Source organism: Daucus carota, chromosome 1 (genome assembly GCF_001625215.2).
Source record: "Daucus carota subsp. sativus chromosome 1, DH1 v3.0, whole genome shotgun sequence".
Taxonomy (NCBI): Eukaryota; Viridiplantae; Streptophyta; class Magnoliopsida; order Apiales; family Apiaceae; genus Daucus; species Daucus carota.
Window position 1 is genome coordinate 27,389,016 of NC_030381.2, and position 20,544 is coordinate 27,409,559.

The window sequence follows — 20,544 nt, forward strand, 5'->3', positions numbered from 1 at the left end:
TATCAGCTCGAATTGTTTTTTGAAAATCATATTATTATGCCACAACGAACCTGGCTCTGATGCCATGTTGAAAATAATAAACACTAGAATGATAAATACAAGATAAACAAGATGGAAGAGAAATATTTAAAAGCACAAACTGATCTCAAGGACTACATTGTATTGTCTCTCTTCTTGTTCTGCGCCTAAAAACACTCAAACAAATATCAAATATCTGACTACCTTTATCTAATACTAAAGTGGACACAAATAATCAAATCACATCAAAATAAATAAATAACTAAATAATTAATAACAACTAAATTTAAGATTAGTCCAACAGTTTCTTCGTGTTCCATGTGTCCATTGTAATGAATTTCAGACAACATATTTCTTACTCCATGGAGATGGGATTTGTAAGTCTAAAATGTCTATCTATAAAGATTATGGAATAGTTATTTGTATCACAGTGAGGCTAAACTCAAGGTGGTGAAATGACTCCGACTGTTTTTTCTAACCAAAATGCATTTTTGGTTAATTATTAAATTACAAAGATATATTCAACCTCCTGATTCTCCACTAATTGATAGACCTAATAGTAGATGATGAAGAAGTACTGAGGAAATTATGAATTGTTGAATAACATTCATATATAAGATTTTAATTCTCCACTATTTGTTTATATTCATATTCTTGAATAACATTCATATATAAGATTTTAATGTTATTGAATCAATTTATCTCATTATCTCCATCATCCTCTAGGAATAACTTCACACATACTTTTCTCCTCGGGCTATACATTTTGATGCTCAAGAGGAAAATATATATAAAAAAAAAATCGTTGAGTCAATTATCTTATTTAATATATAATATTAAATAGATATATGTTTGTATTTAACTATAACATTACATAATGGAAGGTTTAGAGTATTATTTTTATTCATATCAACATTTGTGAAATATATTATAATAACACCTAAAGCTAATATCTTTATAATTATATTTTAATATAATTTTTCTTATAAACAAATTATATTAATTTTTAAAAATAAATCAAAAGATTATGTATAAATAAATCCTTTATTAGATTGTAAACCATGGTATAGAGTTAGGCCCATACAAAATTAAAAGCTCGTTAAAGTTCTTATTTTGGGCTATGCTACCCCAGTAAGGCCTTTACCATAACCCTAGTCTCTCTTATATAATCCCTCATTGATAGAGGGTTAGCCGCACACGCACCTTTTGTTTCATAAGTCTAGTTCTCTCATTGGAAGTGTATAATATCATCACCAAATTCTTTGATCACCTCTTAGATTACAAATTACAATATATAGTAGTCACCCCAATGATATGATTTTCTATTAATGTAAGTATTAACTTGTTATTTAGATGATTTCATGACATGGTATAGATCTTGATATATGGTAATATCCTCTAAAATCATGTTGACATAATTTTATTTCATCCTTACACTTATTGGGATATAGATCAATATATTTATAATTTTTTTTCCTAAATCTCTTTCGGAATTAAATAATTTTTGAACCATTCTTATTATGATGCTAATAATTAAGATTTTGCTTTCAGATTTTGGATATACAAATGTTGATCTTGATGTCTTTGAGTTGTTTTTGGATCTATATTTATCTCTATATCTCAAACAATGAAGAAGATGCTCCAAGTTCACACTATAGCTTCTCTGGTAAGTCGATGTGTGTTTGCGGAGCTCAACATGTTTTTGGTGATGATATGTTGCCCAACAACACAGTAAGAGATGCAATAAATAGAATTTTAGAGGCCAATAACAGCGGCGGAGATAATAAAGGCAGTGCTTTCCATATACAAGGTCTGCAAAGTTTCCTGCACTTGCAATGTATTTAATATCCTTGCTCTTATGGCTTAGAAGTTGAGCTTTCCGTGCAGATACAATTCTACTCGTCCGAAGGCAAAGATACTATCCCGTGTACTGTCTGCAGCCTCAAAAGGGAAGGAAGTCCTTCCTCAAATTAAAGACACTACTGGGTCACAAGATACCACAGAACTGGTGAAAATTGTTGCTGCTCCGCAACCTCCGGTGAAAAACTTGAATTTAGCTTGGTCCCCTAGAGTTCCAGATGCTTCTGAAGCTACAAAAAAATCAAGGAGTGTCAAGGAACCTGCAATACTGGCAAGTGGTCCATTAGCTGCTCAAGAGCTTCGGCAGAAGCTTGTTTCTGAACCAGGTAGATTGACGTGATATATGATCATGCACGTATCCATTTAGTAAAGTGAAACTGTCCCAATTTATTTGTAAATGGACAAGTAAATCTAAATCTTAACCTATCATCGTGTTTAAATTAGTCTTTACGAACTGACCATCCGTTACTTTTTATTATCCATTTAGCTTATACATGTTTCTTTTAAATATGTTTTTGTTAACGTATTCATCTAATTGTTTTTTTATCCATTTATAGTACGTGTAGCTTACTGTGCTGATTAATATTATTGTTTTTTGCCAGGAATAATGTTTCTTGTCTGTTTGCTTTGTTCATGGATAGTCAATATCATTCAAAGTATATGAAATTGAAGGTTTGACACTTGCAATGCTAGGATGATCCAAGTCATCAAGGGGCACATGTATAATATAATTATTGATAGATTGTATAATTCTCGAGTTATGGATCGAGAATCTTGTACCGTAATAATTCTTTTATATAGTAAAAACTGCTTTGTATTTAATCTATAATAATATGATTATGATTATTTGCTAATTGATTTTTTTTGAATTTTTGAATTATGTGAAAAAATTAAATAATTAAATTTTATTTGTCATAATAAATGTACAAGGATTGTCCAGAAGTGCCAGATGGACCATATTTGGATTGACACCACTTGTATCGATGCAACTGGATGAATAGTGTGGTGGCATGTGGACCAATGATAATATGCCATATGGACAAATAGTGTGGCCACATATGGACTAGGGGTGCAAACAAACCAAACGGTTCGTGAGCTACTCGAGCTCGACTCGTAAAATATACGAATTTGATTCAGTAATGATCGAGCCGAGCTCGAGCTATTTGGTTGTTTTACCGAGCCGAGCTCGAGCTTCAAATTACTCGGCTCGTAAGGTTCGCGAGCCTTATCGAGTTTCTACTATTTTTTAATTTTTTTTATTATAAATATATTTTTATAAATATATTTAATATTTTAATTATGATTTATATATTTAATCGAATCGAAAACTCGAGCCAAACCGATCATCTTTCGAGTTTTTGTCAATATTTGGTGACTCGATTCGAAATTTCGAGACAAACTCAAGCCTATCGAACTTTTTATGAATCGAGTTTCGAACTTGAAATTAAAGGCTCGATCGAGCTCGAGCCCGAGCCCCAAACTTTTCAGTCGAGCTCGAACTGAGCCTGACAGTGTTCGACTCGGCTCGGCTCGATTACACCTGTAATATGGATAATGATGAAATGCTATATGGACAGATTGTGTGATGACATTTGGACTAATGATTAGATGTCATATGGCTACATAAGATAAGTACATGTCATTTAGTGACTCATTTCTCATCGGGCCCATATAATATATATCTACCAATATAAATATGTGTAGTTAAAGACTCTTTCTCCACCAACCTTTACCGCTTTTATGTACTCAAGATTTAGTTTTACCTACATTTAGAATTGATAGGTAAAAGCCAAATTTCTTGTAGTGGTATTGATGAAGATCATGTATTTAGGAAGCGAAGAGAATGAGTTTTCAGGTGCTACTCCTCGAAACTCTAATAAATTTTTAAGAAAAGAGATGCAATTTATTGGAAGAAATATACATTTCGGACATGTGATTATATATCACTTCTAAAACAGAATCTCTTGTCCCTGCGGCCAACTCCATCAAAAGTATTCATTGCCAAAAGTCCAGAACTATATTATTGGGCCGGGCTTGTTTTGGATGATTATCAAGTCCAAGAGATTTTGCTCAAGATATATGCTTTTGCCAAGTCTCCGAAGAAAATGCTTCTCCTTCCTTTTTTTCGTAAGAGTAATGACACCAAATGCACGTGGTGGTGGAGACCAAACCCCTTTGAACCACTCACATAACAGTATTAGTAGCGTAAAGTAGGTGATTTCAGGAAGAAAGCTTGGATACGAGATTGTATTATTGCACCAAAGTAGCAAAGCTAATGCATGATTAGAAAAGAAACATATATGAATTTTATTATTTCACAATAATGACTATATGGGATGCCAGTTTGCACAATATAAATGTAACATCGACTCTATATTTATCGCTATGTTATCACTATTCTCCTGATCTTGAGAACCAATTCCGTGGCAATGATTCCATCATTTCATTTTCATTTTTCTGCCAACAACATAAAGTTTCCGAAAATAAATACAGGCACCACTCCACAGCCATACTCAATCACCACAGCTTCCCAAGTAGAATCACTAAAAAAGTAATCATCATCCTCATATTCATCTTTTTCTTGCTCCATAATATCATGTTCACACTTTTTGAACAATAAATTTTCACACCACCTGAAGTTACCACCATAGCTATCAGTATCAAATGTATTAAAGTGAGAACCTTGTGGAATATGATCGCTGAGTTGGTTGCACGACAGATTAAGACGTTCAAGTGTATATATACTGGCGAGTTGTTGCGAAATTTCTCCTTTAAATAGGTTGAAGAGAGGTCTAGTGATTCCAACATCGATAATTTTCCAATCATGAATGGCATGGGGCCTCTAAGATGATTGTGAGATAAATGTAAATCCCAAGTTTTGATGATCACACTTCAGCAAGCTTTAATTTTATGTTAGCTTAATATAATTTTATGTTAGCTTAATATAATTTTATTGATTAATTATAGTCTGCTACTTTGTAATTACTAATCCAGTTTTGTAGGTTTTGTAGGTAGTTAGATTGCTAGAATAATAGTAAACTATTATTCAAAAACAGCAAACTACAACAGAATCTTACTAAAAGCAGAACCCTATCAAGATGACTTCTGATTGAGTTAGGAATCTGTATGTATGTTTTCTTGTTACAATATGACTATGGTATATTCATATTCAAGCTCAGGAATTAAAAAACCTTTTTTCAAAATTAAAGGAGCTGAGGTTGTTGAATACTTATCCAAAACAATTAAAAACTCTTTCAACAACACATCTTTAGAGCTATTTTGCAGGAGTCTTAATTAATTACCTTACTCTCATGTAATTAAGATATCTAAATGCTGAGTTAACCGTTCTGAACAAACATTCATGGAGTTAAACCTCAATGTAGCCGTTATATGTTTTAGTATATAATTAGCTAAATGTTTTCAAGAAATATGCACAACTCACGATCTTGAAAATCAATACTTTCTCTACTGAGCTTGATTGCATACTATATTCATATTTAATTAGAGAACATATTTGAGCTGTAAACTCTTTATATCTTGTATCGAAATTTTGTAATCTATAGTCACTAAATCTAGTGGGATTCTTGGACAAAAACAAGGGAGCTTGGTAGTGTAGATCACACAAATTCTGAGGTGCAGAGGATTCAAGGAATATAAGTTCAAGGAGTGGAGCTCAAGAAATTCAGAGGTTTAGGAATGGGTCGCACATGGAAAGTTAGTGTCCAGCTATTTACATTCTGCTCAGGATTAACAACAAGCTGCTTTTAGTGACTGGAAAAAGGGAGATATATTATTATGTAATTGTTTGAATTTTTCGTAATAATATATTCTCTTACCAAGTTGGTAAGGGACCAAGATGTAGACTATTACAAGTATGAGTCGAACCTAGATAAAATTGTGTGCGCCTCTTTTACATGTCTGCACCTTACTGTTTTGTTTATTACATGCATAATAGCTTAACATTATATCTGCTGAATTGGAAAAGTAAGCCATTTTTGAAGGCATTGCAGACTTATTTGATAATAGTAAGTCATTCTACACCTATTCAACCAATCGTCTTGCTCGAAGGAAAAGTTGCTAAGAAGAAAGTGAAAAACAGAGCTTTGGAGAAGACATTGGAGGTATGAAATTAATGACTTGTGTAATTTTTGTTTTATTTGAAATGCTATTGATGGTATGCTAGAATAAGGAAAGTAGTAGTGGTCGAGTGAAGTTGATGTAATTAATGGATTAGTAGTAGATAGGTGCAGTGTTTATGTATAGCACTAATGTTTCAGCATATGAATTCAAGATCATGTTGAAATCAATATTTGCATAAATGGTAATTGTAGAATCTAGAATATGATGACAGACGAAAATATATAATGGAATCTTTGCGTAAATGTTAATTGTACAATGCACTATAGATGCATACCTTTTACTAGTCACTAATCATTGTGAATCCTCTTCCATCTCCAAGATTCAAATCATCCATAATCAAAACAAGAAACCACCGCCAACTGTCTATATTCTTAGACTCAACCACAACATATATAATTGGAAAAATCATATTATGTCCATCACTTAGAACTACACTCAACAACTGCCCTCTACTCACTATTTTCAAAAAACAGTCATCTAAACATAAGATAGGCCTCCGGTGTTCAATCTCTCTTTTAAAGCATGATAACAAATATAAATTTTATTAAATTTATTAAAAAATTCATCAGTTATTCTACTTGTCATAATCTCAACTCTGCTCTTTGGGTTATTTTTCAGAAATTTGAAACCAAACTATCAAACCCTAAATAACGCTCCTTCAAAATTGTTAGGATCTCAGTCGTCTTCCTAAGTCTAGAACATTTGATCCTAGGAACTTCTATTTCTTATTCCTCCATAATTGTGTTCATCATGTCTTTAACCTTCTACTGAGGGTTAGACCTAATTCTCTAACATACACTAATTCTAAGTACTTTACAATGACCAATATGTTGTAATAGGTTTTAGTGCACAAATGATTATCTAGGCAAGTCTTAGTATGCACAGATTCTTTGTTTGGTAACTTGCTACATCACAAGTAGAATGTACAACCTTTATCACATCTACTTGAACTCTTTCTTTGTTATTTGTAATGAAATGAACAACCCTTTTATCCCTAATAGCATTGTCTCTTACAGCTTGTCTAAACTCTTCCATTGATGCAAATTTCAACTCAACCTCCCTTTTATGAGTATCATTATATTTATCATTGTAATATTTTGCTCTTTTCTTCCTCTTTTTAAAAGGAGCAATTCCCACATAACCTTGTTATAGATTTTCATCATCACTAAATGAGGCAACTGTCCTCAACTCATCACTATTATAATCATTCTCATCATACTCACTGTCATTCTCTCACCCTTATCCTTTCTTGCTTTCTTAGCAGCTACAAGCTTCTCATCAGTCTCACCTTAACCTCCTAAGCTTCATAGTCGGGATCTTCACTATCCTCACTCTCAAAATCACCCTAACGACATCAACACTACCTTCCCCGTCATCCTCCTCCCCCTCAATGCAATCACCAGCCTACCCAATGTCATCATCCTTATATCTTTAATTAGGTTTTTTACAAGGATTTCTCTGGTTTGAATTTTTTTTTTGATGATCAACATGGATTTTAATTCTTTTATAATGCAAAGACATGGAAATCATTTTTCTCACAGAGTCATCTTCATATAGTAGCATAATCCCTTCTTAAAGCTATGAACATCACAAAAAAATAGAAGAAATTATTCCTACTTTAATTATGTTGCTCAACATATTAATTATGGTCAAATATGATTATCGTGTCGGGGTCAATATCTTCATTAGTGCTCACTATTCCCCGACTTACCGTGCTCACTATTCCCCCGACATACCAAGCATTACCCTTAAATGCATTTGGCGTAAAATCCCCGTGATGATGCAACTCAATCGAAACCGTAGTAGACAACTGTTGAAAAGAGACAAATACATTTGATTATATATATACACACATAAACATCGCAATAACAGTTAATAGGAATCAACAGAAAGGAAAACATGACCATGTACAATCACCTAGCTACCACATGATCATCGTACTAAAACCCTAAAGATAATCCAAAGAACCTACCTTAATAGATGATTGTTATATATATGCTATCCAAATCCTTCGTCGACTTTGCAACCTTCTTCGATTTACCCAAGAAATCGATCGTCTCAATCGTTGTGTTTCTTCGCTTCCTGCCCATGTATGTATCTATATATATTTTTCTGAGTTTTGTGACTTTTGTTTTGTGTTATTCCAATCAGTGTGCCAACTCATGTCCTGGTGACTATGTTTTGCTACTTTAACGTCTAAGCTAATGTTTACTGTTAAAAACGACCGGTTTGTTTGAATCTAAAGGAGTGAACGAAAAAAAATTGAACTTATTTAGGTGATTAATTTGAGTCAAACCCGAAACTAATAACCTACTTGATATAATTGGATGGAGCTAGTCACCAATTTGATATTTTCCATTCATTTAAATATAAAGAAATTTCAAAATTTTTAATAATTATAAATTATTAAATACTATCTTTAGTAATTTTATATAATGAACATGATTTATATATGTTCTTGTTTATATCTGTTATCATCAACTTAAATTTTCTATTTGTATTATATTTGTTGGGGTATATTATTGTTTACAAATATCATTCGTAAACCTTGCAAGGCCCGTCAAAAACTCTGCTAAATGCAGCCTCATACCACACCACTTCCACAGCCGATCTCATGCTTGGCCTTGTCCCACACTGTCAAAATAATGTTGAGGTGAATGACTTTCAGCCTGGACATTTGAGTTAAGATGGGCTACGTTTGGCTTAAGTTAATCCGCTGGTTTTTTGATAATTTTGAATCCATATTTTTAATCGAGTGAATGGAAATTAAAGTAGATGTAAACTCAATTAGGCCAAGATATACACCAATTAAAGATGGATGAGACATTTTGATTGATCATGTCATTATCTAAAGTACCATACTGGCTAAACTAATTATGTGCAACGTTTCTTTTTCATAGTCAAACACTACTATAATATCAAACCTACTTCCATCTTTACCCCCATGCACAGGCTTTAGCTTCTTCTTGTTCATTCTGGGGACGTTACTCCACTAACAAATGACTCTTGCAAGGTATGAAATAATTCCTACAATAACATGTGAGCTGTGTTTAGAAATATTAACAAAGAGTATGACCGGACAAAATTGTTCCTTAAACTAATATAGAATTTTAATTAGTTCGTCCAGTGCAAAATATTCTCTCCGGTGAACAACAATTGTTTCTTAAAAGTTGATGACTTTTAATATGATTTTAGGATATGTAAGTGATATTTTAAACACAATTTTGGTACTACATGAATATATAGATTTATCTGAGAGTTGTGAAAATAAAAGTCGTCCTCATCTAAATATATATACTGTGTTGCTAATTACCTATGTTAAGTGAAAATTTGTATTTTATAATTTATCACGGAAAACAATTTGTTAACATGAGAATGAATAATTTAATTAAGTCAAACATAAGGTTAATATGCATGATAGTCAGCAAATAAAACCAAACTTTCTGATTATTTTCTATCATTGTTAATAACTTTTACCGGTCATCATAATTATTTTATAAATAATTAAAATTCACCAAATTTATTTAGAAGAATATTTTTAAACTCGTCACTTCTTGTTCACCGGAAAAAAACGTGACACGTGATATGGACATCCTCCACAAAAGTCCCTTAATCCCAACTAATACGAAGAGTTAGAAAAGGATCTAACAAACTATGTGTCATTAAGAGGAGGGATCACATCTAAGGAATTATGTTTACGTCAACTTGGCATAATAAAGAACCCTAGACAACTAATAATGAAGTTGATTAGATCCGCAACTAATACTAAACTAATTAATTATGTATCCCCAGTGGATTCACAACTTGAAATAATAGCGTTCAAATGAATAGTTAATCTATGGGGATGTGCTTTGTCTTTAGTCTTGCATGCCCAGGTGCAGATGAATTTCCGTTTTATGTAATAATTGATTTAAATTAGTTCAACTAGCTAACTTTTAAATAGTGTTTTAATACAGGTGTAACAATAATGTAAAAATAGAACATAAAGTAAATTATTTCAAGTGGCTCAAGTACGGTTTAAAATAGATTATTGAAATAATTACATATAAAGTGATTTCTCTTTATAATATTTAATTAGCAAAATTTAATAAAAAAAAAATCGGCTATTTTCGACCGTTATTTTCGACTATTACTACATTTATTTATGATCAATACTAGTCATATATTGTTACGGGATTTCATCAGTTCTAAATATCATACAAAGATGTTAATGTTAGAATTTTTATTAAAATCTAATGTACATGTATTTAATCTGAAATCTAATTTAATATTATGATTATACAACTATACTAAATTTAATAAAAATATTTAATATCTTGAAAATATGAATGAAAATTGCGTTACAAACTCTAAAGGTTTAGAATTTTAATTCAGCTAAAAGTAACAAAATCTATATCTATTTATATATTTGGTATTATCCGATAACTTATATAACATATATTTTTTTATTATACATGCAACATATTTGAGATAAAATATTGTTTATATCAGTTTATGTTTATAAAAAGAATCAAAAGAAAAAGTAGCAGATAACTCTTTTTAATAACCTTAAAATAAAGAAAGTTTATAAATTTTCAACAATTATGATAAAATGATAAAATAAGAAAACAGGACAATATAATCTTAAAATCATCATTGAAATAAACAGTATTGCATGGGAAGATGATTTGTTTGGTTTGAATTGAAAAAATTCAAAATAATAAATGGTATGTGGGAATTGGGATAGGGGTGGCAATTTCAGTAATGGGTTGGGTTCGTGTCCGGTTATCTTAACCGGTCCAGTTTTGGGTCAACCCGAACTCGACCCGAACCCGAAATGGGTTGAAAATTTCAACCCGAACCCAACCTGTTTTGTACTCATTTAACCAGAAAATGACCCGTTTTGACCCGAAATATATTTCATAAATAATTATTTTGATTATAATAATTATATTTATTTTAATATTTGAAATATATATAAATAATAATTTAATGAGATTATATGTGAATAAAATATTTTTAATAATATATAAATATATCATAAATGTATTTAATTTTGTAATATACATTAGTGTTCTAAAAATCCCCGATTTAACCGATTAATCCCCTGCAAGGTCGGCCACCGATTCAATTTTTGAAATCCGATTAATCCTTATATATATTTCTTAATCAAAGTATATATGATAAATTATTAATATTAAAATACTATATTATTTTTAATATGAATAATTATAGAGTTTATGAATATAGTAAATATATTAGTTACTAAATAACTAATATAATACTAACTAAATATTAAATAATATTTTAATATTAAAATAAATCCGATTTTCACTCCAATTAATCCCTGATTTCTGATTAATCCCTGAATCGGTAGCTCCACCGATTATGTCCGATTCTTGATTTTTGTAACAATGATATACATGTATATATATATATATATATATATATATATATATATATATATATAATTAACCTAATATATTATATATATAAATATCTCGCGTCGGTTTCGGGTACACTGGGACAACTCGAACCCGACCCAAGTTTTTCGGGTAAAAAATTACCCAACCCGAAATATAAAAATCCTGACCCTAATTCATATTTTTTCGAGTCGGGTTCGTGTCGGGTTTCGGACGGTGTCTGATTACAACCCTTAATGTGGGAGCCTAAGAAGAGAGTATATATTATTTTAAAATAATCTAAAAATTATCATTATGTAAAAAAGATTCGACGAAGATGGAGACTATCGCTAAAAAATACAGTATTATATAAAAAGGAAATATTAATTATGCTGGGAACAGAGAGCATTTGATAAATCACTTCGGAATGATGAATATTTTAGATGAAATGAATTATCTTTTAAATAATCATCGCAAAAGATTACTGTGTACTAGAAGAAATTCTAGTGAATCTTGAAAATGAGGGTAAGTGGAATAATTTATTTGTGTTTGTGGTTCAAAATTTATCACTAATAAAGATGATGTTTTCGTCAAGCTAGTAGTGCTCTATATAGAGAGCATGTGAAACGTCAATTTATTTGGGTTAATAACGGTTTCAAATTGGTCACTTAAGTCAATGACATGTATTTCTTAATATGTCTTCGAGTAAAAATATTTTTTATAGAGGTTTACACATTATTCTTGAATGTATGTTACACAGCTAAGTACAAAGTTATGACTTCTAGTATTTATGATAATATATTTAGATTTTATCACATTTATTTGTGTGGTTGAATGCAATATTAGTAATTTGACAAAGGATGTAGACGGTTGGTGGTTTGACTCAGCTGTAACCATTATGTCATAATAATGAAAAATGAATTGTCTTAATACAATTCAATATTTTTATTATTGGTTATAATTATAAATCTTATTCATAGATTTAAATTGGTTATGTAAGTAATGTACATAAAATGATAATTATTTTGAGATATGTGTTTAGTTAAATTCTATCAATATGTTGGCTTATTATATTATAGTATAGATAGTATAGATATATAATGAAAAATTCTATATGTAGAGCACGGACATGTAACAATGCGGTGAATCGGAAAAATCTGAGTCATGGATTAATCCATATAAGTTGAAATTAATTTCATGGAATGAAATAATTGTGGAAGTTTTTTGTTCTTCGTAAAGATAGAAAATTCACAAGTTTGTTATTGAATTTTAGAAAGAAACTATAAAACTAGCTAGTAAGTCGGTTTTGAATTTGGACTTTTTTGTTTGTGAATTTTTATGACAAGAAAGAATTAGATGATTATTTCTGCGTTTAAAATGTTTGTGATGGTGATTGTGTCTCCACTTTGAAAAGTGGGAGTTCGCTCAGAATTTTTTTAGTGAAATCTTATATGGTTAGAATTTTGATAAATGATTTGACTTGAAGTAAGTCTTGTAAGAAGATTTATGAAATTAATTTTTGAATGAGCCATATAAAGGGCTATAAAAACGATCATAATCACGTACTTAAATATTATCTTGTTGTAAATTGGTTATTAAAGAGAAGTGTATGAAAATTCACGTTGTTGCTGTGTAGATATCGAATGTGATATTGATAATGAGAATTTAATTTCGGGATTCATGTTTAGTTTTATAGAGTCGGAGTTAGGAAATAAGAAATTTGAAGAAATTTATCGAACAAACCGCACTCTTGTATTTATAAAAGTTGAAAATGAAAATGATATATATTTTCACTTATGAATAAATACTTTAGTATTTTTTAAAAAAATATTTGTCAAGCACATTTAATTGATTGGAGTCAAAAATATTATTTGATTTGTTAAATATGGAATGTCATACACTCTTGAATTGCCTATATATTGTGGTGTATTTATTGAAGCACTTGCAAATGGAGAGAGTGTCTTGTTCAATACAATTTCGGGACCAAAAATTTTATTCTAATCTATTATTGTTTCTATATACACACCTAAAATCCAACAGTTTTTGTGAATAAATTAGAGTCGATTTATATGAATCATATCATTAATTTCATAGTATTTTTGAGACTAAAATATTCTCTATGACTTTATTGCGAACCTAAAAACACATAAAAACAAAACCAATATCTTCAAAATATGAATTAAACTTGCGATACAACCTCTAGAGTTTTAGAATTTTAATTCAGATAAAAAACGAAACCAATATCTATTTGTATATTATATATAATGCACTGACTAATATAACAATATTTTATTATTATATATGTAACATATTATGTTTGTAACATATCTTTAATGACTTTAAAATAAAGAATTTTGTAAATTTTCTATCATTTGTGTAAAATGAGAAAATAAAAATTAAGACGATATATGAAGGAGACAAATAGAGTTGAATAATTTGATTAGCTAAATAATATAATCTTTAAAGTGTTGTGTTAAAAATGTAATTTTGTGTTTGGAAATGATCGAGTTATATTGTTTTTGTGGTACTGTTCTTCAAATATGAGGAATGCGTTGGTTTAGCTAGTATTTCATTTACATAAGCATTTGCAAATCTAAGGTTGCTAGTTTGTTCCGTGTGTGGAGTTTTGTTTTTTTGTTGTCCCACGTGTGAGTTTTGTTATTTCTCATTGTTTGTGTGAGTATGATGCTTGATTTACTATTAAAAGTTGGTAAAGAATTGCATTCTCAATCGGTAGATCAAACTTGTTATGGGCCGGGGAAGGGAAAGTTGTAAATTAACATGTGTATATATCATCTTCCAATCAGGTAATTTTATATTCAAGAAAAATGGATTAATCAATGACGGTTTGTGTGTTTTGTTGTTCGACGCGACTGTTTTGTGTAAATGCTGTATTGTTTTTTATTATTAAATTAACTCATTTATCAAAAAAATTCAATTCTAACCGTTTGATTTTAATTCTAAATGTAAGGTCCAGATTCTATTTGTTTAATTTTGATGATAAGATACTACATTACAACATACATTATAATGTAAACAAGTATTACCAAATTTTTTGTTTTCTCCTGCTATTAACTTGTGGTGAATATTATTAAATGACGGGCAGCAATCAAGTTGTGGTGCATATTATTAAAGACAGGTGCCTAAACTCAGAGTTTCTATATTCGATGTAGTGCCAACTGTTATGAGGATTATTTGTATGTAGAATATAGTTTCAAACAAAGAAGAGAGCGTTGAACTGAATAAATTAATCTAGGGGTTGTCCTGGGGCTTGCACTGGAAGGTGCAGATGCATATTGTTTCATGTAATAATTGATTTAAATTAATTTCAACTGGCTTAAGTTTGAATTGAATGTATTCGCGGAGCAGAGGTGAACAAGTATATTTTTCATAGCAAAATGTTTTATACATAGAATTCATTATTGAGTAAAAATATTTCATAAATTGACATGTCTTAGTTTTCTTTTTTTGGAATAAGCATGATATTTATATAAATTAATAACATTAATTAAAATATCTCAGTTCAATTGTCATGTTAGCATTAAAAAAAATAATCAATACCGACCGAAACAAAAAACTTAACGGGATACAACCGATCAACACCTAATGACCGAGTTTATGAAAAACGATATCGTATTGCTAAATTGACAAGACTTCGACAAAATTAAATTGATTGGAAAATTGGTTAGTTTTGTTACTTAAACACGACCAAGTTGGTTTAACCGACCAGTTTAATCAAAACTGGTCATCTAAGTTGGTCGGTCTAGCATATAAAACCTACATTTCAAGCCGTATGTGACTATAATATTTGTGCGTAAATTTTGTCAAATTTTTTATTAGTATATTTTGTACAAAATTTTGTAAATAATTTTGTACATATAACACAACTATTTTCGATAAATGTTATTTTTGTCCATTTTCTCTAATTGAGAACGAACTCTATGCTAAAATATAAATATCATAAAATAAATAAAAATCCAACAAAACATAATAAAATGTTCTAAAATTAATTTCATCTCTTATGTTCAATTAGAAGGTTTGATGCAAGTATATATATTCTGTGCGTTCACATCTGCCATCTGATTAAAGATAGTATAGGAGGTTAATGCAAAAATAATATTAGTATTTATAGTTCTGCAACAATAAAATGTTAGGTAGCACTATTGTTTTTTCTCTCCGTCAGCCGTGGCTAAACAAAATCTATGTACATGTTGTATGCATAAGCAAATGGAGTTTATTCAAAGTGAAGGGCCGCAGATGGTTGAACACAATTATTATATATAATATGATTTTAAATTATATATATGCATGTGCTCTCCGTCCCTGGATCTTTCCCTATATATGTCCATTATTTTCACCATTCTCCCTACCATCTCTCTCCCTCTCTCTTTCTCTCTCGCTACTCGCTAGACATATCTAACATTTTGCCCATTTGCACGACATGGCATCACCACTACAAAGTATAGACCAAAACATTGTTTCTTCAGTTCAAAAACTTGTTACGTGTGGTAAGAAGGTCACTTCCATACCCTCTCACTATGCTTATTTCAAAAACCCTAGTGTAACACCCCAGTCCCACATCGAGAAGTGTGTGGACTTTAGTTCAGTTTATAAGCATAAGTACTACTACCAATTGCACCAACAAATCATGATCTTTTGGGGGCCTGTGGTGGGTTTGTGGATTACCCAAGTTGTTGCAATTGGGCCAGTTATTTGGGCTTATTTTCGGATTCGGAATTCGGGACTTGACCCGATTTTCGAAAAAGACTCGGGATTTGACCCGGGTTGTCACATATGGTATTCAGAGCAGGCTCTCGAAAGCTTAATTCGTCAAGTTGCCGGAGGTGGGGACACGAAGGCTGGTGGTATTATCCCGCAATGGACAGAGATCCGGAGGCGGGGACACGAAGCCAGCCGGTATTATCCCACAATGGCTAGAGAGGTTCGATCTGGGCCTATGGGCTATCCGTTTCGGCCTGACGAGGACGTCAGGAATTTAAGTGGGGGAGTTTGTAACACCCCAGTCCCACATCGAGAAGTGTGTGGACTTTAGTTCAGTTTATAAGCATAAGTACTACTACCAATTGCACCAACAAATCATGATCTTTTGGGGGCCTGTGGTGGGTTTGTGGATTACCCAAGTTGTTGCAATTGGGCCAGTTATTTGGGCTTATTTTCGGATTCGGAATTCGGGACTTGACCCGATTTTCGAAAAAGACTCGGGATTTGACCCGGGTTGTCACATCTAGTGACTCCACTGCATTACCTGGTGACGGAATCCCGGTTATCGATTACTCACTCCTCATATCCACCGACCTTGATCAGCAAACAAAAATTGTCAGGGAACTCGGAAATGCGTGTAGAGATTGGGGTTTTTTCATGGTATGAATGTTTTGCATGCACCAGTAATTATTTTAGCATCATCATATATATTGTGCCCTAAAAAACTACAAAGTCCTAGTCCTGTTGAAAATATCTTGTCAAAAATAGCCGTTTTTCTTTACTATTCTACGGTTATAATGATGTTGGATTAATTGACAGGTGAAAAATCATGGCATATCAGAGAAACTATATGAAGCTATGTTTGAGAAATGTGAAGAGTTTAATTCAATGTCAGATGATGAGAAACAGGAGTTTAGAATGAAGAAGGATGTCATGGACCGGATTAAGTTTGGTAGCAGCAACAATTTATCCTCAACTCAAGTACGGTTCTGGAGGGATTACTTAAAACTCTTTCTCCATCCTGATTTCAACTCTCCTCATAAGCCTGCAGGTTTCAGGTTTGTTCATTCTTCCATATCTTTACTTTTATGATAGACATTTTCACATTCGATAGTACTCCCTCCGTCCTCTTTTACATGTCAATTTTGTAAAAAACACGCATATAATTGATTCTATAAACTTTTTCCTTGAATACCTCTGATCAATGTCTTGAAAATGGTGGAATACCCCTGATTAATGTCTTAAAAACGTGATTTCAACTAAGTTTTAAATAAGTCAAGCTTTGTAAATAGGGATTATGATCATAGATTTGAAAAACTATCATTAAATTTGTTTTGAAAGTGTAAATGGACATGTAAATAGGGACAATTTTTTTTGAAAATAGACATGTAAAAGGGGCTGGACAGAGGGAGTAATATGGATCTCGGTACTTATGTGATGCACATGCAGTGACACGTTGCTGGAAGTTAGTACCAAACAAAGGGAAGTGATGAAGAACTTGCTGAGAGGAGTTTCAAAGAGCTTAGAAGTTGAAGAATCCTATTTCTACAACATGGCAGATATGGATAGGGGGATGGACTTCTTTGCGGCGAACATATACCCTCCATGTCCACAGCCTGAACTTGCTGTAGGCTTATCTCCCCACACGGATTTTGGCCTCTTGATTATGCTTGCTGCAAATGGAGTTGGTGGCCTTCAGATACAGCGAAATGGGAGGTGGTATGACGTCGATGTTCGTCCGAACCACCTGATGGTTAACCTAGGAGATCATATGGAGATAATGACAAATGGAAAGTACAAGAGTGCTGTGCACAGGGCAATGGTGAATAGTAGGACTACAAGAATATCAGCGGTCACTGTGTATGGGCCAGAGGTGAATAAGCTTGTGATTCCGGCACCAGAGTTTGTAGACGATAATAATCCACCAGCTTATCGGGGAATGAAATATGGAGATTATTTCATTGCTGACCAAACTAGCACCACAAAGGGAGTAAGCAGTCTGGATATGGTTAGAATCTGAATAAGCTTTGGTACTAGCTTGTTTTTTTTCACAAAAATTTATAGTCCCACTATTATATATGTACTAATTAAATAAGAATTATATACGGTGTTGCTTTTGTTGGTTAATTTACTATAAAATAAAGTTGTCTGTATGTACTGAAATCCTGTTGGAGGCAGATGTCTCCGTACTGCAATCTGTGTATTAGTAAATTTATACAGGATCCGGTCCTTAACAAGCGATTGATACAACCATATATTATCCGGTTTTTTTGCAACCGGAAGGCATTTAGTCTGTTTCTAAATTCTGTAAATTCAGGGAATTACAGTAGCTACCGACGGTTTTATATATTACTCATTCTAAAATGTTGCCTTTCGTCGAAATAAATCCACGGGTAAATTGTTGTGTCAACAACCGTACCTGGACCAATCACAAAATGTATGTGCATATATGATCACTCCTACAATTCCAAATTGTATTACCCATTTTGATTAGCATGATTTCAAAAAAATAAAGATTTGACTTAATTTTAATGGTATAAAGATGTAGTGGGTATTAAATGAGGTTAGTTTATGAATGCGTGGTTATAATAATCTTAAACAGATGTCGAACGGTCATTTGGTCATTTTTTATAGAATATTTAGAAAGAGAAAGTAGTTCATATAAAATGAGACAGAGAATACTTGTTTATGCTGAAAACATGATGACCTCAAATAAACACAATGTAGCTTATAATTAGTACGAATTTTCTATGGTGTGCCCAAGGGCACACAATAGTCATTAACTCCCATGAAAATTCTAGCTTTTGATTGGTGGATGGATAATAAATGTAAATGGCCCCCCTGCATTCACATCAATTCCACCAATCAAAACAAGCCATTTTCATGAAAGTTGGTGCTTATTGTGTGCCCTTGGGCACACATTAGAAAGACCGTAATTAGTATACTGGTTGTTAATTAGTACAATAAATAACAGCTCCTTTCACTAATTTTGACAAGTAGCTACAGCTTCTGTCTTGTTTAGGCTGCACCCTTTTCTCTCTATAAGTTAACAGCATTTTGTATGCCGTTCGTTCGAGTAACTCTACAAGTTGCTGCTTCAACTTAATTGGTACATGTTACCATATATACTATTAATAGACTATAGTACTAGCTGACCTAATTCTATCGACATTTTTTACCTGCCTATTTGTTGCCGACCTCCTTTGACCATCCGGAAGCTTCAATCGGTATGTTTATAAGCCTTCTCCACATTCCTTATCCATGACATAGGGATCTCTTAAATAATACACTATTCTTTGACCGTTAGATGATTAATATTCATCCAGAATTATGACTTACGTTTTTAAGTCGGAGATGAGACTTAAAAACCATCTTAGCGTACAAACTACAAACTAAAATTAAAAAGTGTCTAAATCAAATCGAAATATAGCACATATGGTATGGAAATTGATCGTTGCGAGATGAACAAAAATACAGTGAAGTCGGATTTCAAAAACAATTCACCGATTAACGGGAAAATTCAAATTAAAAACGGAGGGGATTCTGCAAATAATGTGTGACAGGGTGTATATTAACTGGTGTGTGGTTGCCCCTGCGGGGCCATTGGATTAGATTCATCCAAGGGCTTATGTTGAGTTTGTAATTGAGTTTGTAGTTTGTACACTAACTTAGTTTGTATTTGAGCACTTCCCTATATATATATATATATATATATATATATATATATATATATATATCAATTTCTGTAACTATATATATCTTAATATCTATAACTATAAACGTTTCAAAAGAAACTAATTAATAGATAAAATATGGGTAATTTAATTATATGATATAGTAAGAGAATGACCATTTATATATATATATATATATATATATATATATATATATTTTAAAATCTTGACCCATCATATTACATGTCGTTATTTTGATTTTATATATGAATTTATTAAGTGAATATCATTTTCATATTTTATATCATATATGTTATACTAGCTAGTGTACATGTTATTAGTTATTATTTTAAGTTCTATGCACATAGATGAAAATTTAGTTCTTTTGACGAAAAAAATCATTTTGCTAGACATATTTTGTCTATTAAATCCAACCAAATTTATATTTGTAGTTTATATTTCAAATTCTAAATGTATGATATTCAAATTATAAGATAATGCTCTTTAACAATATAGTTGCCTGGCTAGAGGAAATAGACAAAAATTTCACGTATCTTGCTCATATGTATTATTGTGTCAAAGATCAACCATTTATGTGTTGTGCGTCAACCTCATATACTATTTGCGCAACCGTGTCTTTGTAAGGTATTGTTATCTCGGACAAAGCAAAATCTTCATTCAATTTATTAATTTATTAAGGAAACCTGAGCCTCTAAAATATAATATTATGATACAATAATGCTCGTAGC

The 20,544-nt window shown here is 31.6% G+C and overlaps 1 protein-coding gene across 1 annotated transcript; it reads left to right on the plus strand.

Moving 5' to 3' along the window:
• Positions 1 to 15,791: 15,791 nt before the first annotated feature.
• Positions 15,792 to 18,356, plus strand: LOC108220167 (2-oxoglutarate-dependent dioxygenase 19). Its single transcript, XM_064088225.1, has 3 exons — positions 15,792 to 16,781; positions 16,941 to 17,179; positions 17,571 to 18,356. Exons 1-3 carry the CDS (start codon positions 16,779 to 16,781, stop codon positions 18,139 to 18,141), a joined length of 813 nt encoding a protein of 270 aa, XP_063944295.1. The 5' UTR covers positions 15,792 to 16,778; the 3' UTR covers positions 18,142 to 18,356.
• Positions 18,357 to 20,544: the final 2,188 nt, after the last annotated feature.

Bases quoted from the DNA above. Each gene is read 5' to 3' on its own strand.
- LOC108220167 (XM_064088225.1), top strand. The intron at 17,180-17,570 runs GTTTGTTCATTC...ATGCACATGCAG, and splicing joins CATAAGCCTGCAGGTTTCAG to TGACACGTTGCTGGAAGTTA.